This window comes from Calonectris borealis, chromosome 1, assembly GCF_964195595.1.
Source record: "Calonectris borealis chromosome 1, bCalBor7.hap1.2, whole genome shotgun sequence".
NCBI lineage: Eukaryota > Metazoa > Chordata > Aves > Procellariiformes > Procellariidae > Calonectris > Calonectris borealis.
In genome coordinates this window covers 76721276-76748535 of record NC_134312.1, presented here as the reverse complement: position 1 = coordinate 76748535, position 27260 = coordinate 76721276, and the positions used below count along the sequence as shown (strand labels likewise).

The window sequence follows — 27260 nt, the reverse complement described above, 5'->3', positions numbered from 1 at the left end:
AAAGCCCTCACCCAGGAAAGAGTCAGAAAGGAATTTAATAAGAAGACAAGAGAGAGACTGCTGATCAGGCACAGGGCACAGCAGACAAGCGTACTGACCAGCAAGCTATTTACCTGCATCTGGCCCTTGTTATCCCCTTAAACCTCTATTTTCCCACTCTTGTTCCTCCCAAAATCACCTAAACCCCTCCCTGGCTCTGCCTTTGGTTTCTTTGCCAAGTATCTCATAATAAGTCCTGTGTGATTCCAAACTGTTCTTTCCCTGCACCCCATAATATGTTCCACCCCTAGGCAGTGACCCCCTTAGTACGAAAAGTGATCTGGAGAGCTGCTTCTAGTGACTGTGGTGATGGGTTTCATGCCTGGACACTGGACAGCCCTGGGAGGGGTCCAGACAAGGTGCTGGTTCTTCCAGAGTCCTTGATCTGGGATCCCACCTGCCGTTGTGCTTCTGTGCTCCTCTGGACTTGGGCAGATGGGCCATTGATGGGCTGATGGCCCCTGTGATGGGCCTGGGAGTAGCCTGGCAGGGTGTGTTTGGGCTCCCCCTCCTGCCATTGTCCCTCTGAGCTTTTTTGTGGGTGTGCAGATGAGCTTTGTCACATAACCTCACAACCTGAACCTGGGCTGTGGTTTCTAATGGGGCCCTGTGGGCACTGTGGCAGCATGGAGGAGTCAGGATGCTTTTTTAAAGATGACCTAAAGGTGTAATTCAAGCATGCCAGCATGAAGGGGAGTTCAGCATGTGGCTCTGCCATAGTACTGTCCTGAGGCTCGTGATCTGTTGCCTTCCCTGTCAATGTCTTTTTCTTCTTTCCTCCTCTTCAGATCACGACGGTTGTCTTGGGAGAGCAGGCTCTGACGGGAGCGAGAACGCTCAGGATGCCCAACTGCCTTCTAAAACTGACCAGGGTGGTGCTGAGCCACAAGCTCAGGACTCTGTTTATTCTCACCTTTAAGTTCATGTCCTTTGTCTCCATCATGTTGTACTGGAGAATCACGGAAGACCCTAAGGGCAGGGGCCAGGTCTACAGCTTGCCTGTTGAAATTCACTGTGCTCATTCTGTGCCTTCTCCTCCCCGTGCAATTGGTGATGGGCCCCCTCCTTCCCCAGGGGATGTGTTTTTTGTGGAGACCTCGGAGCGAACTAACCCAAGTTACCTGTTCACGTGCTCTGTGGAGTCAGCGGCCCGGACGCACCCTGGGACAAGGGTCGTGGTGCTCATGAAAGGCTTGGTAAATGGTAATGCCTCGTTACCCAACCACTGGGGCTTCTCGTTGCTGAGCTGCTTCCCCAACGTGGAAATCCGGCCCCTGGACTTGCCGGAGCTTTTCTCTGGAACACCTCTGGCAAAGTGGTACTTGCAGGCTCAGCAGCGCTGGGAGCCTTATTTCTTACCCGTCCTGTCTGATGCCTGCAGAATTGCCATCATGTGGAAATTTGGTGGCATCTACCTGGACACAGACTTCATTGTGCTTAGGAACTTAAAGAACCTCACCAATGTACTTGGTACCCAGTCCAAGTATGTACTGAATGGGGCCTTTCTGTCCTTTAAGCCCAAACACAAGTTCATGGAGCTTTGCATGCAGGACTTTGTGGACAACTACAATAGCTGGATCTGGGGGCACCAGGGCCCACAGCTCCTAACGCGTGTCTTCAAGAAGTGGTGCTCCATCAGGAGTCTTCGGAGCAGTACAAGCTGCAAAGGAGTCAGTGCTCTGCCCCGTGAGGCTTTTTATCCTATTCGGTGGCAGGACTGGAAGAAATACTTTGAAGTGGTCAGCTCCTCAGAGCTTCACCACCTCTTTAATAACACCTATGCAGTGCATGTATGGAACAAGAAGAGCCAAGGGACAAGGCTAGAGATCACATCCCAGACTTTGCTGGCTCAGCTGCATTCTCACTTCTGCCCTGCCACATACGGTATCATGAAGAAGGACTCTGAACTGCAGTGACTCAAGGGTCAGCTAAGAGATGTTGCCTGGGAGCCCACAACTCTCCAGCTCTTCCATCACAAATGAACCTTCTTTTGAAGTGAGGTGGTGGGAGTTGAGGATAAAAGCCATTTGTGGGGTGTACGTGTAGATGGAGCCTGCTTCAGCCAATGTCTGTGTAGTCTTTGTCTTGACTTTAACTGCTTACCAGCAGTATTTTTTTTCTCTGCAGGACCTTTCTTCTGCTCTGCTTGGTCAGGTAGAGAAATCTCAGGAGGGGAGCAATGTTGCGCCACTTGTGGCAGCCTCCATCAGCCTTTCAGAGGAGTAAGGCCCCTTTCTATGGCTGTAAACCTGGAAAAGGCCTTTGTAGAAATGCATATCTCATAGCCTGATTCTCAGGACTTCTGAAGTGCAGTCCTCAAAGCCACAAAAGGATGGGAGAACAAAGAACAGGAACTGAGGAGGAAGTTAAAAATGTGCTAGAGGAGGTCTCCTGAGAAAAATGTAGAGGAAGACAGAGAAGAAAGAAAGGGCTAAAGCAACTTCTTTTTCTTTGCATTCCCTTCTCTTCTGAAGCCTTTGGTGGAGGAGACACTCTCATGTCTGGTTTGAGCAGGGAGCAGGATGCTGCAGTCTCTGTTCAATGTCATAAATCTAAAGACATGGAAATCTAGTGTGAATCAGAACATGAGGATCTGAGGCCAGCTCATCATTTAGAAGGAGCTCTTGCGCAGCAATGTTTTATTTCATAGTAGCAGCAAATTAACACCCTACTAATCCAAATCACACCTTAAATTGCACCTGACACAGGAAGAGCTGAACTATCTTTTACACTGAGTTTGTCTCTGTGACCAAATGTCCATAACTTTGTCTAAGAAGCACCAGATCTTTCAGCACTTGGACGGATCCTAAAGGAAAGGCATGATATTTCCAAGTATTTCCGAGATTACAGAGAGCTTGGTAGGGAACCTATATGTCTAAATTCAAGTCCATTTGTGAGTCATTTATAGTGGACCTCTTCAAGTAGCCTGGAGTATTCCTGCAATTCACTGTCCAGGAGTACAAATCTCTCCTGGGAGGTCTTGAGGAGGGCAGTGGAAAGCTTTAGTCTTCTCCCTGAGTATCCTCCTGAATTGCAGTGGAGAAAGTTAATATATCTATTGCAAGGTGCTGATGTGCCTTTGAGGGTTCCCACCACAGAGGCAAGTTTGTTGAACAAACTGTGGGAGAAAACTCGTCCCTTACCTTGATGGGTGAAAGGATGTATTGATGCTCTTACAGTTCTTGTCAGAAAATAATGGAGAAAGAGCAGTGAGAAACAAGAATAAGGTCGAGACCATCAGCATCATTACATCTGGTCCCCACCACATTCTAAAGGGGATTGCTGAGGCACATGAGCTTGGCACTACGATAGGGTTAATGCAGATGGACAGAGCATTGTCTATCCCCTCTCCTACACTACTAAGAGATTATGATCTCACTGTAAAATCTTTTCGGCCTCCTTTTCTCTTCCACACCTATGAACAGCAGTGGGGTGGTCCAATGGCCCCTTTGATGACCACAAGTCGGTCAGATTTTCAGTGTCACCTGGCCCCAAAGTGACAGCTCTTTCATGTGGTGCTTCCTGCAAGTCCTCTGAGTGTGACTCAAATGATTTCTAGATCTGCAGTTGTCTGAGGCCTCTTCCGTTTCCCAGATCAACCATAAGCAATGTGAGGTTTGCTCAATTTAGCCAAGGCAACAGTCAAAAACGTAAAAGCCTCTGCATGCAACATTTCTCTGCATGTCTCAGGATTATTTGTCTCTTCTTTGATGATAAAAATGAGAAAGACAAATTGACCATCACTTTTACAAAACAGTTCCCTGTCCCTCAGGGAAAACGGCCATGGGAGCTTAAGGAGGGTGTGCACCTTTTGGTTTGTTTTTTTTTTTAATGCTGAGCTGTCCGGTGTTGATCGGAGGCTAGCGCTGCTTTGATTGAAAGCTACCTGCCTGTGAGTTGGGCAGGGTGTGAGGTCTGTGCATAAGTAGCCACTCTGGAGTGAAGAAGGTGCTGGAAACACCCCTCCAGTGGCTGGCACCACATGCATGCATGTATGTAGTGCTGCCCCTTTGTTCTGCCCAGCTTTACGGTATATCTTGGAGGCATTCAGGATTTTGAACGTCTGCAGCTCTTCCAACACTGAACATCTTTAAGAATAAAGACTTTGTGGGGAAACAGCAGATCTTCCTGACTGTATAAGCATTCTTCAACACACTAAGTGGTATAAATGGATGTTGTTTTCACTCCCTACTCTCACTGTCACTATTCTGTGGGGTTTTTTTCACTGCTTTCTTTAGAAGCAGCTGCAAAATTGTCAGCCTTAGTGTGTGGTCAGTGAGGCATGATTTGTCCTTCTACTGGTTCCTTCTGTATTGGGCCCTTTCGGCTAAACAACAGAAATCTTAGTGAGCTACGAACCCCTACCAGAGATAGTAAAATGGTGGTTGGTGATCATAAAGGCATAACAGGGGACTCTACTGTGGCAATACCATGGACTGATTATGGGAGTGTTTGGGACCCACTGCAATGAATATCTGGCTTGATGTACCACTGCTTATTCTAGGAAAGTGCCTTTTTGGATAAGTGGAGTGGATTTTTGTTTTGTTTTTCTTTGTTTTTTTCCCCTATAGAGTCAATGTTCCAGCGCTTGATAAGGAGAGAATCAAACCAAAGCAGCCTTTGGCCTTTTCCCTCTGTCTTGTGAAAGAAAAATAAATACAGTTTTTACTATTACTTGTCTCTGCCAAGATGTTCCATTTTGTTCTGTGAGGCATTGGTGGTAGGTCTGAGCAATCTGTTAGTTATTATGCAGAAAAGCATTTTAAAGTTCTGTCCTGAAGTGACTCACTAGAATTAGGAGTGTGGAGTGAGCATGAGACAAATTGAGCAGAAGCACATGTGGAAAGAAGGCTCTGCGGACCATGACTACATGCTATCTTTGGGACTTGAGCAGAGGGAACAGAGGAAAGCACAGTGTGTGGTACTGATTCCTAATCCAACCAGGTATCGCCTTATCATTCATGACTTGCAATCTATCTGAAGCAAGGCATTTTAGTCTCACTCTGAAAAGTCTGGATGTTATGGAATAGGAAACTCCATGAGAAATTGTGTTGCTTTCTCCCTGGGTGATAGGCTACAGCCTCCCTTAGTAGTGACAGTGTCTGTGCTCTTGTAGACCTAAAAGTGGAAAGCTTGTGCAGCAGCCATTCATTTTCCCACCTGCCTTTCAGAGGCTGATCTAAAGACCCTGGAGTCCAGGGGAGCATTTTGAGAAGCTGTGAAAGGACTGGTGGGGTCTGGTGTGCAGAGGAGTTTTATTGTGACTCCTTGAGTCAAGAGCCAGGGAAACAGTTTTCGCTTGAGTTGTAAAATAGTTGCCTGTGCTTTCTTCATTGCTGATATGCAGTCAAGGATGATGGGAAGTGGTGAGAAGGCACTAGCTGTTTCTTGCCCTGTCTCCTTTGTCCTTGAGCTTGTGAAGGCTCTGCAGTACATCAAGGAGAGAAGCCAGGGGCGGGGGGTGGAGATGCAGAATTGGACAGTGCAACAGAAGAGGAGTAAGGAAGGATCAGTAGGGTAATCCTGGACCTGGTCTCCTGGGAAGAAACTAAATGATGATGATTTTCTCTGTGCTGACTGAGAGCGCTCCTATGGAGCCAGGAGTCTTGGGGGAGCATCTAGGATGCGCAGTAAGTGCTAATGCTCTGTAGAGGCTCTTTTTTCCCTTGTTCTTCTCCTTCCTGTTTCTTCTCCTTCCCCCCAAAATGTGTATTCCAGGAAGGCTGTGGTGCAAAGCAGGTTAAGAGCCCTTCTTGGGGGAAAGTGCAGTTACCTGCCTTAATCATATACATGTTGGGAGCTGAGGTCTGCCTAGGCTGGTTTGTCCTCAGCAGGAGAGAAGAGGAAAAACAAAGCTCTCCACATGCGCTGTTTGGATATGCCATTTGTGAACGCTGGCACTCTGGTCTTTCTTACGTACTTCAGGTTCATCTCTCTCAAGTATTTGTGACCATTCCCTGTGTGCACTTGGCTTGTGGTCTCTCTGGTACCTTCTTTGCAACCATGCCTGGAACTCAGATGAATAGGCGTAGTCCAGAAGAGAAAACTACAGAAGGAAGTCATTTCAGCTGCACCCTACCATTACAGCTCAAGCTCAGATCTTGACCTTTAAATTTGTGTATAATGATGGAGCCAAAGAGCAGCTGCCATGGCTCTGCAGTATGTTGGCAGAGGTATGAGAAGTAAGAAAGTACTCTTCACAAAGTGGAGTTTTTCCAGAGGGAAAATTAGGTAGGCACATAAAGTCTGGCAAGTTAAATAGGCTATAGAAAACATTGTTTGAAAAACAATTAACAAAACACATTAAAGCTACCAAGTTGTTATTTTTTTTTCCAACTGCAGAAGGAACAGGAAGCCTGCTAGAGAGGCGGAAGGTCAGTAGGCGATGAGAGATTGAAAGGGAGTTCAGAGATCAGTTTGAAGCAAACGAAAATTAATTTCTGCATCTGGCTACAGATAAGAGGAACTTGGGGATGTTTCTCTACACTGTAATCCCTCCTTGTAGAGGATGCATGCCACAGTCTCTTGTGCATCACCGTGTCCATGGAATACATTTCAGGACTGAATAAACAGACAGATGATGGGACCTGATGGGATGCATCCATGAGTGCTGCGGGAGCTGGCTAATATCATTGAGAGACTGCTCTTTGTTATGCTTGAAAGGTCGTAGAGATCAGGAGAAGTGGGAGGAAGCAAAAGTCACTCCCATCTTGCCTATCTTCAGGAAGTGCAAGGAAGAGGATCCAGGGAACTACAGGCCAGTCAGTGTCACCTTGACCCCTGGGAAGGTGATGGAGCAAATCCTCCTGGAAGTCATCTGCAAACGTATTAAGGACATGAAGGTGATTAGGAGTAGCCAGCATGGATTTACAAAGGGAAAATCATGTCTGGCTAAACTGATAGCCTTCTATGATGAAATGACCAGCTCAGAGGACAGGGAAAGAGCATCGAATATTGTTTATTGCGATACTTCAGTATTGCCTTACTTCAGTAAGCCTTTTGTCACAGTCTCCATAACAGCCTCATAGACATACTGATGAAATGTGGACTACATAAACCCAGTGAGGTAGATTTGAAAACTGACTGAACTTCTGGACTTGAAGGATTGTGATGAGTGACACAAAGTCCAGGTGGAGGCCAGTAACTGGTGGTACACTCCAGGGATCTGTGCTGGGGGCAGTACTGTTTAAAGTCTTTATTAATGACCCTGATGATGACGGGACGGAGCGCAACCTTGACAAGTTTACAGATGATGCAAAACTGGGAGAAGTGGTTGATACACAAGGTGGTTGAGCTGCCTCTCAGAGTGACCTCAACAAGCTGGAGAAATGAGCCAACAGGAATCTTGTGAAGTTCAACAAAGAGAGATGCAACTGGTGAGAGATAACTCCATGCACCTGTGGACAAGAAGTTAACAAGGAGCCAGCAGTATGCCCTTCTGGCAAAGAAGGCCAACAGCCTGCTGGGCTGCATTACGTAGGGCATGGCCTGCAAGGTCAAGGGAAGCAATCCTTCCCTGCTACTCAGCACAGGTGAGACACATCTGGAGTGCTGTGTCCGGTTCTGGGCTCCCCAGTAAAAGTGAGACATGGACATACTGGCCCAAGTCCAGCGAAGGGCCGCTGAGATGAGAAAGGGACTGGAGCATGTGCCATACGAAGAGAGGCTGAGAGAGCTCTGATAATTTTTCTTGGAGAAGAGCAGGCTTGGGGGGTGTCTTGTCAAAGTGTATAAATACCTGATTGAAGATGGGTGGGGTAAAGAAGACAAGCCAGACTCTTCTTTGCAGAATCCAGTGACGGGATGAGACACAATGGGCACAAATTGAAATACGGGAAATTAGAATGAAAGAAATGGTGGTGAAACACTGGAACAGGTTGCCCAGAGAGGTTGTGGAGTCTCTGTCCTTGGATAAGGTGAGAAGCCAAGAGGACACGGTCCTGAGCAACCTGCTCTAGGTGACTCTGCTTTGAGTGGGGGGTTGGACAAATGATCTCCAGAGGTGCCTTCCAACCCCAACCCTTCTGTGATTCTGTGACTAGATGGGACCTCACCTGAGGCCTGGAGAGCTCCATCGGTGAAAGGGCTGGGAAAGCTTAAGGTGCTTTCCAAAGAGTGTGGGCATCTTATGAGTCTGTCTGTGGTGCTGCCATGCTTGGAAGGATTTGGGGAGAGGTGAGGGGTCTGGGAAGCTACAGAGCAATAGGCCTGACATTTGTTGCAGGCAACTGAGTAGAAACTGCACTAAACCCTAAACTTAGTGGCTGTATGAATAAAGGTGGTATTTTATGAATGCGTGAACGTGTCTTCTGTAAGGGAAGATCAGCCGCCACCAAGTACAGGGACAAGAGGGAACTCTATCATAAAATGAGGGACACCTGAATTTGGCAAAGTCATTCAATGAAGTATCAGCATAAGAGTGAGTGTTCCCAAATGGATGAATAGATTAATTGGTTGAAAGAGTGTGTGTTCAAAGGAGTGTTCAGAGCTGAAGCCTTGGGGTGGAAGGAGGCAGCTCTATGAAACTCTCAGCTCAGTTCTTGTGGCAGCCACCCAAGCAGCATGAGCACTGGGAATTCTTAGCAAAGGAGTAGAAAACAAAACAGCAACCGGTTTTGTGCCACAGTATAAAGCTTAAAGTGTAGTGATAACGAGGTCTCAATTTCCTTCTTCTTTTGTGTTTTTTTTTTTTGTTGCATTTTGCTGATTCTTTTCTAATTAGATGAGTTCTTCACAGCACAGCCGCATGACCTTATATCAGCCACTGTATTAGCTGAACGAATGATGTCACATCCTCCTTGATCTGCTTGTTTTTTCCATGTGTTCAGAGTCCATCTTTCACCATTTATTTTCAGGAAAAGGAAGTGCCAGACCACAGAGTTATAGGTGCTCTCAGAGACACTAACCTCTTGAAAATCTTGTCCAGCTGAGCAGTGACTTCTGTGGTGTCTTGAAAGCAGGGACAGGTGAGTAGTATTTGCAGTTTCTGTGAGTGGGACTTGCAGTTTCAGAGGAAGGTAGAGAGCCAGATTTCCTGCGTCTGTTTTGAGGAAGAAAGAATTCTGTCCCCTGAAGCCTGTCCTTGCTTTCTCTTCTACAGTTTACCAAGCTAAAGATGATTTACAGGATTCAGCCGGCTGTGGTGTGGAGGGAGGGGGAAATAGGTATGTAGAAAGCAGAGTGGGTTTTTTCTGCTGCATGTAACAGCCACAGCACATGCTGGCATTTCTCCGCAGGAGAAGAAAATGTTCTGGGAATCCAGAGCTGATGATTTGTGTATCGGCTGCATCTCCTCTGTCCCCCAAGCCCCAGTGGCTAGTGGAGAGTGGTGGCTCCGTGCTGTTGCATTTGGAAATCTGCCAGTGTGGCTGACAAGTCATTTTCTGGCTACATGGAGAGTTTAGTAAGTGACCCAGTTGCAGTAACCAGGGGTGAATGACAACTGGGACCGTGCCAGCTGGGTTCTCTGTCCTGTTCCCTGTCTGTTCGGTTACAGCTGTTTGATTAAAGTTTTTGCTGTTTCCTGAAGCTCTCTGCTCTGGAGCATGGGGATTTGGAGATGGAGCAGAGGGAGGCAGGAGAAATGCCACGATCCTCCTTCCTGCTTCCCCCTCAGTTGTGCATTGACCTGAACAATATGGAGAAGCCGGGAGGCTGTTTCAGAAGTGACCAAAAGGCATAGGTTAAGCATGCTGCCCTGAGGTGTAGGAAGGAGAGTTCTGCTCTGCTGTGGCACTGTCCCAAGGCTTGTGGTCTGCTGCCTTGCCTGTCAGTGTCTATTTCTTCTTTCCTCTCCTTCAGATCACGACGGTCGTCTTGGGAGAGCAGGCTCTGATTGGAGCAAGACTGCCCAGGATGTCCAACTGCTTGCCAAAACTGACCACAGTGCTGCAGAGCCACAGGCGCAGGGCTCTGTTTATCCTCACCACTTCATTTGCGTTCTTTGCCTCTGTCATGTTCTACTGGAGAACTGGGGAGGATGCTGAGGGCCAGCTCTACAGCTTGCCTACACAAAGCAGGTGTGCTCAGCTTTTGCCTTTCCTTCCCCATCCCACTGCCGGTGGGCCCTCTCCTTCCCCAGGGGATGTGTTTTTTGTGGAGACCTCGGAGCAAACTAACCCAAGTTACCTGTTCACGTGCTCTGTGGAGTCAGCGGCCCGGATGCACCCTGGGACGAGGGTCGTGGTACTCATGAAAGGCTTGGTAAATGGTAACGCGTCATTACCCAACAACTGGCCCTTCTTGTTTCTGAGCTCCTTCCCCAACGTGGAATTCCAGCCCCTGGACTTGCCGGAGCTTTTCTCAGGGACGCCTCTGGCAAAGTGGTACATGCAGTCTGAGCACCAGAAGGAACCTTATTTCTTACCCGTCCTGTCTGACGCCTGCAGAATTACCATCATGTGGAAATTTGGTGGCATCTACCTGGACACAGACTTCATTGTGCTTAGGAACTTGAAGAACCTCACCAATGCACTTGGTATCGAGTCTCAGGATGTACTGAACGGGGCCTTTCTGTCCTTCAAACCCAAGCATGAGTTCATAGGGCTTTGCATGCAGGACTTTGTGGACAACTACGATGGCTGGATCTGGGGCCACCAAGGCCCAGGACTCTTATCGCGTGTCTTCAAGAAGTGGTGCTCCATCAGTAACATCCAGAACAACATGAGCTGCAAAGGGGTGTGTGCTCTTTCCCCAGAAGCCTTTTATCCTGTTTTCTGGAATGACTGGAAGAAGTTATTTGATACAATCAGCTCCTTGGAGCTTCACAAGCTCCTTAAGAACACCTACGCGGTGCACGTATGGAACAAACTGAGCCACGGGACAAGGCTAGAGATCACGTCCCAGGCTTTGCTGGCTCAGCTGTATTCTCAGTTCTGCCCTGCCACATATGCGAAGATGAAGAAGGACTCTGAAGAGCAGTCAAGGCCTGCAATGTGACCTGTGGGCCCTTGGCTGCAGGGAAGTCCCCCAACCTGAAGGAAACTGAGTGCCTTTCACCTTCTGTGGAGCAGGTATTCTGTGTGACATCTCAGTGATTTTGTACCGTTTCCGATATCTGCCTCAGATCCTACGTGCTTGAAAATATACACCAGAACCTGAGTTTGGAGTCTTTTCTTGTCCATCAGTAGCTCTTGACGCTGCAGGGAAGGGTGAATTGGTTAATCGGTGCCTATGAGTTGCTCCTCTGTCGCTGTTCTTCAATTGTATCAGGCCTGAAACACCTCTCGTGTAGTTTCAACAGCTGTAGGAACCCTTGGCTTGCTCTCTGTAACGTTTCTAAGTATGTACATAAATGCCAACCAGTGCTATAGGACAGGGTTTAGAGGAGCTTTGGACCAAATTCCCTGGGTGGTAAAGGTTCTTACGGCTGGCGAAGTTTTGGGAGAGACTGCGAGTATATGAAAATTGCTTTAAGAAACAGAAAACATTTTAAATCCCTGCTCGGCTCAGTGTAAAGTTTTTCTTGTTTTCCAAAGGTACTTTATTTCCAATGATCTTGCCTACTGTTTTACATTCCAGAGCGATAGGCTGACTTTTCTGGTCCTCTTCAGGAAAACAAATAGCCAGAAGCAGTTCTTTTACCAGTGTGAGTAAAGATCCTTGCGTAGGTGGAGAAATTCTTGTGGCATGCGAGTATCTAACCAGTCCTTGTCACACTCTCAGAGGGTCTCAGCATCTGCCTGTTTCTGCATTGGTATGAGAAGGAGAAGCATCACCTTCCTTTCTTTGGAGTATTGAACACATTTTGGAAGAACAGGGGCAGACATGTCCACATCAGCAGAAGGACCAGTGACCAGGTCCAGGAGTAGGAGCAGTGTCCCCAGAAAGGATAATGAGATGTCAATGGATTATGCATTCATGTAACCCTAATGCAGACTACACAAGCAGATAAGTGGCTGCAGGCATCACTGCCCGTAATGGGAACACAAGTGTCTGTACCACGGACTGTTAAAGTTAGGTGAGATAAAGCCTAGTGTGGCTTTTAGCAAACCTGGGCAAAGCCGATGCAACTTGCTGTAGATCTGATGACCATTCTTACATCTGAGTGTGTTTCCTGTGTGTCCAGGGCACTGCAATTGTAAAAATGCATAACCTCTTATGAAATGAGGAGCGGAGAAGAAAACGTACTGTGGTTCTGCTGGTGCCAAATCAAAGTTCCTGTCTGGAAGGCAAAGTGTAACCAATGTGGGGTTATTGCTCTTTCAGATATATGCAGTAGCTAACAAATAAGAGAAATATCAATTTTAACGTAGCCTTTTCCTAAATTCCATTATCTGCTGAAAAGTACAGTGTTATCATGCATGAAGGAAGGCTGATCTAAGTTTGATCCAGCCTTTAATATGAGCAGCAGTATGTTTCAGGGTTTGTCAGACACTGAGCCACAGCACACTGTTGATTGAACACTCCATTGCAGACCAAAAGCGAGTGAGTCATCAATTTTTACTCAAAATGAGTTGTATAAAACAACACATCAGCTTACTCTGCTGTCCGGTCCCGTGTCCCGTCTCCCCCCACCCCCCGAAAAAAAAAAAAAGAAATGTTGCCTGGTGACTCTAACTACTGGTCTTCACTACTGGTGCTGAGGAGTACTGGATATGCCGTTCCAATGTGGTGCCCATGGCGGCAAACAACCATCTGTAGCTCATATTCCTCTATCTTCACTGTTTCACGTGTGACTCTTTCTTCAGCCAGCAGGAAAATGACGGTGTAAAGGGCAAATTCAAACTCTGGGCTGACACCAATAAAGGTGCTTCCAATTGGCTTGACCGAGCCCTTCCAGCTGAACTGGATGCTCAAAACTTGGTCATCTTTGTCAGGCTGAAAGCATAAACAAAACAACAGAATAATCTCCAGCACAGCTGTGACCAGACAGATACAATTTCCGACTCCAAATTTTTGAGGCCATTGCAAGATTCAGTCATCCTTGCTGTGCCAGGGTGCTATGGGTAGAGCACAGCTTTTCCCCTGTCCTCTGGAACGTACATGATCGATCATTGATCTCAATTAAGCTTCAGCAGTGTTGCGATGGTGTAAACACCAGCACTACTTTTTAACGTAGTTTTTGCAAAAAAAGAAGCTGGACTTGAGGGCATGCTAGTATTTCTTCTGCGTATATAGCCCTGGGCAAATTAGGTTCAAAGCAGTTGAGCCTACGATTGCATCGTTGTGCCTTGATTCATTACCACAGCTTTTATTTCTGGATCCATTTGTCTTACTTGCAAAGGCACCCTGCTTGTTCTTACCCTGGTTTTGTTCTTCCGAGCGACATATCCCTTGTAATCAATTTGGTTGTGCTTTTCCTGAAGGTAAAACTGCACCCAGTTGTGCAAACCTAAGATCTGTTTACCACGCCTTGTTTCTCCAACAAAAACGTGTTCAAAACCGCAAGAATCAGGTCTGTAATAAACCAAAGAATAATATATAGGTCTTTCATGTGTTTAAATAGTTCAAAGTGGCAGAGGTAAAAGGCAAGAATATGCACAAGCTTGCTTAGGTTGATTTGTGAGCGGGTTTTTTTATTTGTCTGGATTTGTTGGGCTTTCTTTCCTACTTTGCACAAAACTTGCAATGAAATCTAGCCACTATGCATCACTGCTGCTTATCCAGATTTTAGCAAGGCTTCTGACACTGTCTCCCGTACCAGCCTGATAGGCAAACGGATGAAGTACAGATTAGAAAAGTGGATGATGTGGTGGGATGAAAAGTGGGTGAACGTCTGCGGTTGAAGGCCTGTGATTAGGGACACAAAGTGCAGCTGGAGGCAATTCCCCAACGGTGTGCCCCAAGGGTCAATACTGTTGGTATCGGATGAGTAAGCCTTTCAACACGATCTGTGTGGGAGCAACGAACACCTGATTTAGGCCGTATTCTGAGGCTGTCTTCCAGTTCCGTGTGTAACAGATGGCCCTTGGGCGTATATTTACCCGAGTCAGAAGAGTGTAGAGATTATCGGGGCCATATCCATCCAACATACCTGTCTCCTTCTTTCCTGGCATAGAGCTGGAACCAGATGTCATAGAGCTGATATTTGAAATCGGCAGGGTTGGGCTTTGCTAGGTTTTTTTTAAGCAGATATTCATGAGCTAGCTGAAGAATAGAAAACCAAGATATATTCAGAGTTTACTTTTTAATTCAGTGTTTTCAGCGACTGAAAAAGATCTGTGTTACTCACTTTCATGACTTCTGTTGCTAAGATAGCATCAAGAAAGCAATTGTTTTCAACTATTTCTTCTGGAGTCACTACTTCTGCTACCCCAGTTGATGTCTCGTAGTTGTCCAATAAGGAAATAAAGGCTGCAGAAAAAGAGAAACTTTCAGCATGCTCATCCTGATGAACAGGCCATATATGCCTCGCTAGACACAGGATTGTGTGGCTCAGAGAGGAGTCGGGGGAACAGAGGACAATGGTGCTCCCCATTATGCCAGCTGTTCAATCAGCTTAATGTATCCGGGGAAAAGAAAAATCAGGGAAGGAAACAAACATTTATAGACACCCTTGAAGTATAGCCCCCAACAGAAATGCAAGAAGCTGTGAGCAAAGGAGGAAAGATGACTTTGGCGTCTTTTTCAATACATGGAATAACATCAAGGCAGTGACAAGAGTGTCATCCATTTCACTTTATAGTGGAAGAACCACAGAGAAATTCAGATTTTGGCCAAGGCACAAAAGGATGTTCTTCCTGAGGCTGAGGCTACAGGTAACCTCCGTGCAAACGTTGTGGAAGCTACCTTCAAATGACGCGCGGCCTGATCCTCACCACCATCCAAGTTATATATGATGTTATATTTTAGGCAAACACAAAAAAACCAACAGGGATTCTTCATGTCATTTGCACCATTAACAAAAGAACGGGTCTCACTTGCAAAAGTTTTTATGCTCTTCAGGCGTTCTTCGTTTACATTGTGAAACAGACGTCTGGCTGCGCTGTCCTGGACAGCACTGTCACCTTGCTGTGCGGCACCTGCTTTTCCCTAGGAGAAACACCAGAGTAAAACAAGGAAAGAAGTAAGATGTCCTTTGGGGAGACAGTGCCTGCCTTATAATAATGAAAACAAACCCCATAACACTGCCAGGATTCTTTGTTAGGAATGGTCTTCCTACGAAACAAGAGAAGACATTGCAGAAGAACCGCCAGCACAAAGAAAAATGACGTAATCTCTGACACTGTAAGAGCCTGAAATTTCTCTGTTGACTCATTTTCAGAGGTGATTGTGATGACCCATGTGGTAGCTCAGTTCTGATCAGTAACCAGCTGTGCTACTATGCTGTATACATCACAAATGATGAAGAGAAGTAATGTAGAGCCAAGGCTCCCTCCCACCACAAATAAATAAACAGGAGATCTGTGCACCTCCTTTCTCTGTTCATTTGTAACCCAGAGACCCACTGCATATAGTCGATGAGGCCATGCAGTGCAGCAGAGGGATTGTTTCTCTCCTGAGTCCCTACTCCCCAAGCTAGCCGGTCTAATTCTCCTCTCCTCCGTGATAATGCGTAAGCAATCCAACTCCTGAGCAGGCTCCCTCAGGCTCAGCCGTTGTTTTCTCCCTCTGACTTCATGACCGCAGCCCCAGCCATTGCCCCCGGTGCCAGGGAGATGCTGAGATAGTTCTGTGCAGCTCCACCAGCTTTGGACTGGTACGTCCTGGTGCTCTGAAGTTTTCAAAGACTTCTGGTTGGCCACATTTAAGGGCATTTGAATCAACGTTACCAATAAGCACATCCAAAATGGAAAGGAGGCTTTCCTGACAATTTTCAAGTTTCTGTTCCAAAAAAGGCATTCTCAAAGAAAGAGGAGAAGAGATGAGTAGCAGTTTGTTGACATGGGCAAGGGGGAAGTAGAGCCTTGTTCTGAGAAATGGCGAAACCATATGGGAGAAGTTTTCCCCCACACATTTTGGCCTGAGGTAGGTACCCCTTTTTCAAGTTCATCAGCCATAGAAAATTATATCTGAGAGTGTGAAGCAACGTTGAAATAAAGTGTCTGAGCACTTGTCTGAGTACAAAATTGGATACTGAATATTCAGTAGCGTGCTGCAATTTGTGGCCAAAACACACGGTCATGTTTGCACTACGCTGAGCTGGCAAGGAGTGAAATGGCTGCTCATCAACCCTGATACCCACTCGTCCCTCACAGTTCCCTGGGACTGGTAGTAGCAACCCTGAAACCCTCCTCACCCACACCTCTGTGCTACTCCACACTCTCCAGGAGAGACTCAGGAATTCCTCACATTCCTCCCTTATTCCCCCAAGAATGTCTTGGGACCTATCTCCCCTTCTCCCTTGCTGCAAGTCACCCAGCTCATACACACAAGCAAGTCATACACACACAGAACCATCCAGGGTGGAGGGGATTTCAGGACATCTCTAGTCCTGCTCAAAGTATGGTCAACACTGAACTCAGACCATATTGCTCAGGATGTCGTCTTGTTGGGTCTTGAAAACCTCCAGAGATGGAGATTTCACAGCTTCTCTGGGCATCCTGTTCTGGTTGCATTTGTCCTTGATGAATTTCATGATGTTCCTTCCTTGGCCTGTTCCTCCAGCCTGATTCTTCGTCATCAGGAAGTCCTGCCTGTGCCATTAGTGGAAATGATGAAGCATAGGCAACTCTTTTAGCAAAAGGCAGTTTTGCAGCCACCTTTTCCTACAGTACCATACTGCCCTTACTCCTCATGTGACTTAGCAACTGGTTACCTGCAAATCAATTGTGCAGTTCTTTTACCAGCGTGGGGAAATGTGACAGGTATTGAGAACAATACTGTCCTGCTGAGTCACTGCTTGGAAGTAGAACGGTCCTTGTCTAAATTGCACTTCTGCAACACCTAAGTAACATATTTAAGATAGCACTGGTCCTAAAACAGTTGGTAGGCTGTCAGTGATTAGAGGGTGGTTTGTTTGCTTCTTACTGTTACATAGGTAAAATAATAAGTAACCCACAGTAATACAACTCAAATTTAACTTACACCAATCTTTTTTCCTCGCATCCAGAATCATACGGTTTATGACTATATCATTCACTCTGGTGGGTACTTGTATGTCATTTCTGAGAAATGGTCCTGTCATCTTTGTCAGGAGTGTGGTTGTACACCTTTTGTTAACCTTCTGTATTTGCTTGATATGGAAGGGTTCTTCCGTAGAAGTATTTCTGTCAAATGCTAGGATTGGTCTGGGAAAGACCAGGCTGTGCAAAGATGCAGGATGGTCAAATGTGCAGCTTGTCATGCGTTTCTTGTAACTCTTGTTTTAGACTGGATACCAGTAGTACCATAGTGAAATACTGACATCTTTATACGGTAACTTGCCCCGATTGTGTTATGGAAAAATGATCAGTCACTAATGGTACGATACCTTGATATACGTCTGAATTTCTTTTTCTCTGTCATTACTCTGTACTTGCTGTTTGTTCACTACATAGAGATCCCAGTGCACTTACCAGCTATACATGTGGGCAACTCTGCTCCCAAAGGGAGTGCGTGTATTGCCAACCTAGTAGGACTAACATCAGCACATGGATGTGTCTCGGAGGTGCATGTAGGCAGAACAAGCCGGTGGCTTTCCAGATGTGTTTTTTTCTTCTTTTAACAACCACTCTTTTTTCTACCAAAAAAAGCCCCTCTCAGAAGTCTCTTTGTGTTTTATTGTACAATTGACAGAATTCTGGAGAGCATAATCAGTGGGAATATTTCTTGATTAAAAGATTCCCATCAGAAGCATGTGAATATAACAAACACATTTTGGCTAGGTTAATCATTTTAGCCAGGTGAGTTTCTTAATTAAGTTCACAGCACAGCTGCATCACCGAGGTCCCCTCCATGTACTAGACACCAAGCCCATCCCGCTAGGTGCTGCTTCGATCTGCTGCTTTCTTTCCTGTGTTCAGCAGCTCACTGCCCATGCTACTCCTTCACAACAAGCTGTGCAACTGATTGGTGGTATTAGTATGCAACAGGATAAAACCTCCACTATCTTTATGTTGGTTTTTCATCTACAGAAAAACACAATGGGAGGAAATTTCTTCTTGGGCTGTAAAAGAATCCAAGTGTAACTTCTGCATGAGGTTGCTGTTAGATCGCAGCGTCTGGCTGTGCAACTGGTGATTCTTTTTTCAAGAGGGGAAAAAAAAAAGCAGCGCTTCTGCTTCTGGTCAGCAAACCTGCACCAGCTCGGCTGTGTTGGAAACTGGGGCTATAAGGGGAGGGAGGTGTAGAAGACACAGGGGCGTAGGAAGCCATGAGAGCAACAGACTGGTGCTGTTTGTAGAAAGTGCCTAAGAATAAAAAGCCCAAACTTGCATTTCTGTATCCTTGCCCCTGGCACAGCTGGGTGCGGTCTTTTGGGTGGCCCCCATGGCACGACTGTGTCTGAGCACGATGGGAAGGATGAGGGAGGTAAGTCAGCACCAGCACGGCAGCCTCAACCAAAGAGGAAGCAGGAAAAAGGCAGAGTGGTCTCACCTGTGGGCTGGCAGGCTCCTGCAGCCTGCCTGGCCACGGCGGGGCCATGGGAGCACCGTGGCCAGCCAGGGCTGTCATGGAGAGGAGGAGGGCGAGGAGGAAGGGGATGTGCTGTGGGGAGTGGGGCAGGGGATGGCAGTGGGGGATGGTTGAGGTGCTGATGGGGAGGAGCAGGTTGTGCTACCTGCCCTCCAGAGTTGCCTTCGGCTGGAGAGGCGCTGAGGCGGGCACCTGCATGGCAGCAGGGGCCCTGCTGCCATCTTACCCCGTGGAGGAGAGCATTTTGGCAGTCCCTCCTCGAGCTCTTCCTCCTGCTCAGCTTTCTCTAAACCGTGGAAAATGGGGCTGGGCCGCCCCTCCCTCCTCCTGCTGCCAGAGCCATGCAGGCCCCACAGACCACGGGCGTGTGCCAGGGCAGTGCCCTGCCACCGCGGCTGGGCTGGGGGCAGCAGCTGAGGTGGTGGTGCTGCCATGGCGGAACCTTCCGGAAGGCTCTGTGCAGCCAGGGGCTGCCTTCCTCCCTTCTGGGCAGTACTGGGGGAACGGAGTGGATTTGGGGTGGGCTGTGCCTTGTTCCCTCTATTTCTGGGCTGAATAGGAATAACACGTCTCTGGGAGAGGCATCTTGTGCTCCTGTGGGCCTGTGTCCCTCCCTCCTCCTGCCTCCCCAGCCCTTTGCTCCGGTGGTGTAGAGTAGCGCAGCTACAGCCGTGTTGGCAAGAGCCATCCCAGTGCGTTATGTTAACGTGGTGAAATCCTGCCCCTTCCTATTGCAGGGTAGCCCTGCTGAAATTTAGGCAGTTTCTTGGGTCAGTGATTAGAGGGTATTTCCCTAGTGGTTTTTCTGGTGGTTGGGGATGGTCCCAGTGCTATGAGGCTAAGCAGCCCTTGGCCAGAGATGTCTGATCTCTTGGGGGTCTCTGACCCCTACCTGTGTTATAGGGAAATACAGCATGTCTTAAAGGCAATCTCAACTCCTGGGGTTCAGCTGTGGGAAATGCTGATCGATTTATCGTTTCATGTTTGATTTTTTTCCCCCCTCTTGTGTTTTAATCACATTTGTGCTGTTTTTCTTGGAAGAACATTAACTCTGAGGCAAAGATAGGATCTGTGTAGCTGTGCCAGCATCAGTGCTGTGAGTGAAATGCAGCCTCTCTGCCTTGCATTAATCCTCATCTTCATAATGTCTTTGCAGGAGATGAAGAAAAGAGCTAGTGCATACCAGAATATGTTTGGATTCTTGTAGCCATGAGCGATCGTTTCCTGCAGACCTTTTCCCCAGTCCTTTCCTACCCGCTATGTCATGGGCACATCAGTTTTCACCTTCCAGTACTACGGAGTATGATCTAAACGGCAGGCAGGCCCAGACTTTTTGGGTAGAGGACTCTCTGTAGCAGTCCCTTTATGGACAAGGTGCTCAGTGGAGTGATCCATTGGCGTGTTGCTTTATGGTCACTTCTTTGTGGGATCTGAAGGATCCTATAGCAGTGCTGGAGCAAGTTGTGCTCCCTGCTTCATCCGTCCACCCTCCAATGTGATCCTTCCGTCCCTCCCTTCCCACATGATTCCTGAGTTAGCTCAGCAACACTCCATTCAGTCTGCTATTTTCTGGCTGTTTCTGAAGCTGGAAACTGATGTTTCCAGCCGCTCCCCATAGGCATGAGATGGTGCGGAAAGAACCTGCAATTACCAGAGCTGAGCCAGGCCGGGAATAAAAACTAGAGAGAGCATCTCTAAAGTTGAGGACAAAGGCACCAGCTAAGCTGTGTAAACTACATGGTCTCTGTCTACTGGGGAAGTGAGCAGCAGAGCTGACTATGTACTGGGGTTGGCACCTAACAGTTGACATGTGTCGTGGTTTAACCCCAGCCAGCAACTAAGAACCACACAGCCGCTCACTCACTCCCCCCCGTTGGGATGGGGGAGAGAATCAGAATAGTAAAAGTGAGAAAACTCGTGGGTTGAGATAAAGACAGTTTAATAGGTAAAGCAAAAGCCGCGCACGCAAGCAAAGCAAAACAAGGAATTCATTCACCACTTCCCATTGGCAGGCAGGTGTTCAGCCACCTCCAGGAAAGCAGGGCTCCATCATGTGTAACGGTTACTTGGGAAGACAAACTCCGAACGTTCCCCCCTTTCTGCTTCTTCCCCCAGCTTTATATGCTGAGCATGACGTCATATGGTATGGAATATCCTTTTGGTCAGTCGGGATCAGCTGTCCCAGCCGTGTCCCCTCCCAACTTCTTGTGCACCCCCAGCCTGCTCGCTGGTGGGGTGGTGTGAGAGGCAGAAAAGGCCTTGATTCTTTGTAAGCACTGCTCAGCAATAACTAAAACATGCCTGTATTATCAACGCTGTTTTCAGCACAAATCCAAAACATAGCTCCATACTAGCTACTATGAAGAAAATTAACTCTATCCCAGCCAAAACCAGCACAATGTGAAAGGCTAGTCCCACGCTGGACACAGGGAGTTCTGGGTTAGCTCTTGTGCCATTTTGGGGCTGGGGTTCTATGACTTCAGCTGGGCCATCACCCAAACACGGGCTTGGAATGGTTCCTAGGAAATTTTAAAGCCCAGGTGAAAGCTAATGCTCACAACTAGGGATTAGACTTGAACTGGAAATCTGGTTTTGGTCCATTTCCAGTAACCCCAACCAGTCCCATAAGTCCAGAAGGATACGAAAATTGCAAGGGACAGAAAGCTCCAGGGTGAGTCTGAAACTGAGCTCTGACTTGCTTTCTTAACCTTGTCGCTTTGCGAGGCTGCTGCTAACAGCCAGGTCGCCAGCTGGTGCCAGCTTGTTTCTTTTGGTCTTGAACTCCTGCTGCACGCTTGTGAGCAGAGGTTTGTCTGTGCTGCCGGCACTAACAAATGCATTGCTGTGCCTGGCTGACCCGCTCCTGGCAGTGACTCAGGTGCTCCGTGCCACACAGCACGGCACATTCTGCCTTGCTACGTACTCGTTAAGGTAAGGGTGCAATTGCTTTTATCATAAAAGGAGACCGGTCTCTTCTCTGGTGGTACGTTAGCCTTGTGACTAGTACTGACTGCCTTTACTGGTCAGTCCATCAATCCCTATTTTATCTGTACATATTCAAAATGGAAGTTTACCTGCTGTTTTTCAGAAGCAGCCAAACAATAGAACGCACCGAGTCTAATACTGGGTTTTCCACAAAACAGCTCTCTTGTGCATAAGAGTAGTGTGGAGAGACCCCAAGGAGTGAAGCTAAGGAAGTGCTAATTCTTTGTGATTTCAGGTGAGGATGAACAAATAACGAGCCGTTTTCTTGCCCTGCATCTCAGGGTTGGTCTGATAGAAACCGCAAGTCTAGTATTTCTTCTTAGTCCTGTTAGAAGTCTTAATTCCTGAGGGAAGGGAGAGCTGAGTGGCACAGCACTGGGCTCTGGGCTACAGTCCCCTCCTTGGTGGCTGGATATCTTTGATACTGAGCCATCACCACACTCAGTATTAGTGTCTGGCAGCCATCAGTGGGGTTCAGAGTCGTCTTAGTGGCAATACGTATATCTAAACTTGGTCTTTTCCTGCTGCGGGGGTTGGCTCAGGGGTTAGTGCTCATATGCACTGTTCTGGTGCACCACTGCACTGTCTCTGAGCTTGCTCAGCAAGCAACTTACATTGGGGCTGTAACTAACAACACTGGTAACGTTAGAAGAACCGCTTCTCTGTTATGAATTCATATGCCACCATTGTCAAATAGCACTGTCACTGGGTGCAAGCGAATCCTGTCAAAGTGTTACTGTCTGAGAAAATAACAGCTTCTGCTAGTGTTTTTTTTACATTTGATGAAGGTATTGAGCAAGCTCACGTAACTGAAATTGCGCATGCCTGTTTTTTCGGAAGCTGTTACAGCTCTATCATAATTCATTCAACAAATTTCCTACTCTATCTAACTGTAATAGCATTACTGACCATCTTCCACTAACCTTAGACTACTGCTTATTCTATTTAGGAGACGGAAGCTGATTTGAAGGTGAATGATGTTGCCATGACTGGCTATGTGATTTTCTGTTTGTGGCCATTACTTACATCATTGGTTCTCTCTGTTGCAAATAACAGACAAAGGCTGTGTATTTTTTTCTGGGTAACTTCAGTGAGATGCCATCACATCTGTGGCCACATTCTGTACAGTGATTTGGGAATCAACAGCTATAAAAACTGCCATATCATTTCTCCCCACAATCTGTTTATTTTTTGCAGAAATTGCTAATATCCTCCGACTCTTTCCTGTGGCTTGCTTTTAATTTGGAGTGTCTATCCAGCACTGCATGAGAGCTACACGAGCGGGTAATTTCACTTTTCTTTCTTTTATTTCAGGAGAAAACTTAGTTCTAAAAAACATGTAAGTGAAATTGGATATTGCAGGGTTCACTCTGCAGTGAAGTTCACTCAGGGTGAAGTTGTGATTAAGTACAAAAGATGAAGTTAAGAGACAGATATGTGTCCTCTGTATGTAGCTGCAGTATCTTATGGCTTCGTCTTACAGTTACATTACTTACTCTCATCTCACCTCAAATATTTGCACATGCTTGGTCTGCCATTCTGTCTAGGGTCAGAAGGAGGAGCTCTAAAGTTGTTGCTAAAATGCTAAATACTAATTCCCCTAAATACTAGGGGAATTAGCTGGTGACTTCATCCCTGTTTGGCACCGCTCTGCTATTCTGTGCCTAACAGACTGATCTAGTTGAAGATGTCCCTGCCCATGGCAGGGGTGTTGGACTAGATGACCTTAAAGGTCCCTTCCAGCCCAAACCATTCTATGATTCTATGGTTCTATGATTCTATGATTAGTCACCTACTGAATGTTGGTATTGTAAAATCTTACCTCTTCCACTCTTGTTGGTAATGTAAATCTGGAGAAAATGGAGATCTTCAGCTGTTTTCTGGTGGGTCCCAAAAATACTCCTGTCAGGCGGCTTGTGATCATTGATATTGTTCAAGACCCCCAGCAGCTACCTGGGTATGCAGCAGTACTTTGCTGCGCCTTTTTCCTCTCTGTTTTTGTTACTGAATTTGTAGCAAATTTACACACCCCCCTTCAATGTTTTTCTGTTCATATGTCCATACACTTTCTTGAAGGGACATCACTAAACTCAACAGTATTTGACTCATTCTCCTAAAGACAACTGGGACTGGTGCAATCACTTCCAAGGCTGATTAGAGCTATGTTGCCATGTTTCTACTTGATGTACCATAAATGTAGCTTTTGAATAGTTTAATGGCATAAGATAGTTGAAGTTGCACTAAAATTGTGCCACAAAGACGAGCAATGATAAGACAAAGAAAGAAAGGAAGGTATACCACGGTATACTTTCATTTAGCCTGTGAAGCTAGATTTCGATGTTCATGATGTTCGTGCCCCTGTACTCGGCACTGGTGAGGCCGCACCTCAAATACTGTGTTCAGTTTTGGGCCCCTCACTACAAGAAGGACATGGAGGTGCTGGAGCATGTCCAGAGGAGGGCAACGAAGCTGGTGAAGGGCCTGGAGCACAAGTCTTATGAGGAGCGGCTGAGGGAACTGGGGTTGTTTAGCCTGGAGAAGAGGAGGCTGAGGGGAGACCTCATCGCGCTCTACAACTACCTGAAAGGAGGTTGTAGCGAGGTGGGTGTTGGTCTCTTCTCCCAAGTACCTAGCGACAGGACAAGAGGAAATGGCCTCAAGTTGCGCCAAGGGAGGTTTAGATTGAACATTAGGAGAAATTTCTTTACTGAAAGAGTGGTCAGGCCTTGGAACAGGCTGCCCAGGGAAGTGGTGGAGTCACCATCCCTGGAGGTATTTAAAAGACGTGTAGATGAGGCCCTTAGGGACATGGTGTAGTGGGTATGGTGGTGTTGGGTTGACGGTTGGACACGATGATCTTAGAGGTCTTTTCCAACCTGTATGATTCTATGATTCTATGATTCTATGACGTATTCTGGCCGATCTCAGCTGTACCAGATTCTCCAGCCCTGCCCCAGTCTCAATGCCTCTAGAACTGGGTCCCATGCTAAGAGCTGCAACTCTCCTATGCTTCCCCAGCATCTGATCCCCTCTGGGTAAGACAGTTGTTTATACTGGTTATGCTGAGGTCTAGGCCTGGAGGTTTGAGAACTTCCACAGAAGTCATAATCTGAGAATTATACAATTCTAATGTAGTTATGTAAAAGCAATTCTAATTGCTTTCAGTGTAAACTGAGAATGTAATGTCTCATTCTCTGACATAGCTAAATGCATGCCCTTAAAGAATTTGTACAGTTTATTTCTTGCCATTTATTATCACTACTTGAAGATGTGATGATGTTCTGTAACGTTGCTCAACAGAGTACATTTTTTCCTATTAGGAATGATTTGCCAGGTTCCAGGGACTTCTGAGTATCTGCTGTTGCAATTTGAAAAATAGAGGATTGCAGAAACTGGTGATGCTTGTTTGGCTTCATGTAAGTTGGCCTCATGTACAATTCATATTGTACCATGATCACCCAGTCATCCAATTGTCATCCAATTTTGGTTGTTTGCCTTTTTTTGTTGTCAAGGAAAATATCAGTAAAGCACGTTTACAGTCACGTAGGGCAGGAACCCCTTTGCTCACAGCAGGGTGCTCCAGAACCCCTTAGGGGCACCAAGAGTAGACATGAGCATGTGCTGATCCAGGAGCATCAGATTGGGTGAAGTCCTTGCACAGAGGAGTTACAAGATCTTCCAAGTCTGTTCCCTTTGTACTATGTTTTATCCTTTTTGTGCTTGGTAGAAGGGAAACTTGCTATCATTTAAGTGTCAGCCTTTAGCTTATGCAGTAAGGTGTCTCTGTACATTTTACAATTTTTGTTTGGACTGGGTTTTTTGTTTTGTTTTTTTTTTTTTCTTTGCATATTTCCAGCACTGTATTGATTAGCTAGGCTTTTAAATTTAGCAAGCAAGGTTGTGAAAATTATATGCAGTATTTTGCAAATCATGTATTATCAGAAGATATGCATTAGCAGGTTTCTTGCTCTGTTGAAGAAATTTTTGTGGCATGTGAGTATTGAACCAGTCCTTGTCACACTCTCAGAGGGTCTCAGCATCTGCCAGTTTCTGCATTGGTATGAGAAGGAGAAGCATCACCTTCCTTTCTTTGGAGTATTGAACACATTTTGGAAGAACAGGGGCAGACATGTCCACATCAGCAGAAGGACCAGTGACCAGGTCCAGGAGTAGGAGCAGTGTCCCCAGAAAGGATAATGAGATGTCAATGGATTATGCATTCATCTAACCCTAATGCAGACTACACAAGCAGATAAGTGGCTGCAGGCATCACTGCCCGTAATGGGAACACAAGCGTCTGTACCACGGACTGTTAAAGTTAGGTGAGATAAAGCCTAGTGTGGCTTTTAGCAAACCTGGGAATAGCCAAAGCAGTGATAGACTTGAGGAGAGGAGAAAAGTACATGGGCTGACCAGCTGGAAAGCATCTTGGCAGAAAAGGACCTGATGGTCCTGTGGACAAGAAGTTGACAAGGAGCCAGCAGTATGCCCTTCTGGCAAAGAAGGCCAACAGCCTGCTGGGCTGCATTACGTAGGGCATGGCCTGCAAGGTCAAGGGAAGCAATCCTTCCCTGCTGCTCAGCACAGGTGAGACACATCTGGAGTGCTGTGTCCGGTTCTGGGCTCCCCAGTAAAAGTGAGACATGGACATACTGGCGCAAGTCCAGCGAAGGGCCGCTGAGATGAGAAAGGGACTGGAGCATGTGCCATACGAAGAGAGGCTGAGAGAGCTCTGGTAATTTTTCTTGGAGAAGAGCAGGCTTGGGGGGTGTCTTGTCAAAGTGTATAAATACCTGATTGAAGATGGGTGGGGTAAAGAAGACAAGCCAGACTCTTCTTTGCAGAATCCAGTGACGGGATGAGACACAATGGGCACAAATTGAAATACGGGAAATTAGAATGAAAGAAATGGTGGTGAAACACTGGAACAGGTTGCCCAGAGAGGTTGTGGAGTCTCTGTCCTTGGATAAGGTGAGAAGCCAAGAGGACACGGTCCTGAGCAACCTGCTCTAGGTGACTCTGCTTTGAGTGGGGCGTTGGACAAATGATCTCCAGAGGTGCCTTCCAACCCCAACCCTTCTGTGATTCTGTGACTAGATGGGACCTCACCTGAGGCCTGGAGAGCTCCATCGGTGAAAGGGCTGGGAAAGCTTAAGGTGCTTTCCAAAGAGTGTTGGCATCTTATGAGTCTGTCTGTGGTGCTGCCATGCTTGGAAGGATTTGGGGAGAGGTGAGGGGTCTGGGAAGCTGGAATTTGTTGCAGGCAACTGAGTAGAAACTGCACTAAACCCTAAACTTAGTGGCTGTATGAATAAAGGTGGTATTTTATGAATGCGTGAACGTGTCTTCTGTAAGGGAAGATCAGCCGCCACCAAGTACAGGGACAAGAGGGAACTCTATCATAAAATGAGGGACACCTGAATTTGGCAAAGTCATTCAATGAAGTATCAGCATAAGAGTGAGTGTTCCCAAATGGATGAATAGATTAATTGGTCGAAAGAGTGTGTGTTCAAAGGAGTGTTCAGAGCTGAAGCCTTGGGGTGGAAGGAGGCAGCTCTATGAAACTCTCAGCTCAGTTCTTGTGGCAGCCACCCAAGCAGCATGAGCACTGGGAATTCTTAGCAAAAGAGTAGAAAACAAAACAGCAACCGGTTTCGTGCCACAGTATAAAGCTTAAAGTGTAGTGATAACGGGGTCTCAATTTCCTTCTTCTTTTGTGTTTTTTTTTTTTGTTGCAT

General features: G+C 46.7%; 3 protein-coding genes across 3 annotated transcripts in view; 2 read left to right on the top strand and 1 right to left on the bottom strand.

Annotated features, from left to right (window-relative positions):
• Positions 1-27260, top strand: part of LOC142087307 (lactosylceramide 4-alpha-galactosyltransferase-like) — a 50915-nt gene that overhangs the window by 12335 nt on the left and 11320 nt on the right. Inside the window, exons 3-8 of the mRNA XM_075161428.1 lie at positions 828-2034; positions 5965-7571; positions 8895-9005; positions 9140-9203; positions 22720-22806; positions 24843-24938. Coding sequence (XP_075017529.1) covers positions 828-1955 — 1128 coding nt within the window. The 3' untranslated portion in view covers positions 1956-2034; positions 5965-7571; positions 8895-9005; ... (1 more) ...; positions 22720-22806; positions 24843-24938. The remainder of the gene's footprint in view (positions 1-827; positions 2035-5964; positions 7572-8894; positions 9006-9139; positions 9204-22719; positions 22807-24842; positions 24939-27260) is intronic.
• LOC142087335 (lactosylceramide 4-alpha-galactosyltransferase-like) lies at positions 9863-12556 on the top strand. Its single transcript, XM_075161474.1, has one exon. The coding sequence runs from the start codon at positions 9895-9897 to the stop codon at positions 10975-10977; it is 1083 nt and encodes a 360-aa protein (XP_075017575.1). The 5' UTR covers positions 9863-9894; the 3' UTR covers positions 10978-12556.
• LOC142079522 (poly(U)-specific endoribonuclease-A-like) lies at positions 11498-26652 on the bottom strand. The gene is made up of 6 exons (XM_075144314.1): positions 26632-26652; positions 14901-15012; positions 14213-14334; positions 14015-14127; positions 13284-13437; positions 11498-12858 (listed from the first exon to the last, which is right to left on the bottom strand). The coding sequence occupies exons 1-6, from the start codon at positions 26650-26652 to the stop codon at positions 12598-12600; spliced, it is 783 nt and encodes a 260-aa protein (XP_075000415.1). The 3' UTR covers positions 11498-12597.

Excerpts from the sequence above, each read along its gene's own strand:
- LOC142087335 (XM_075161474.1), top strand. The coding sequence starts at position 9,895 with ATGTCCAACTGCTTGCCAAAACTGACCACAGTGCTGCAGAGCCACAGG.
- LOC142079522 (XM_075144314.1), bottom strand. The coding sequence starts at position 26,652 with ATGGAGCTCTCCAGGCCTCAG. Across the intron at positions 14,128-14,212 it reads TAGCAACAGAAGTCATGAAA|CTAGCTCATGAATATCTGCT; the intron begins GTGAGTAACACA and ends TCTATTCTTCAG. Across the intron at positions 13,438-14,014 it reads GCCAGGAAAGAAGGAGACAG|ACCTGATTCTTGCGGTTTTG; the intron begins GTATGTTGGATG and ends GGTTTATTACAG.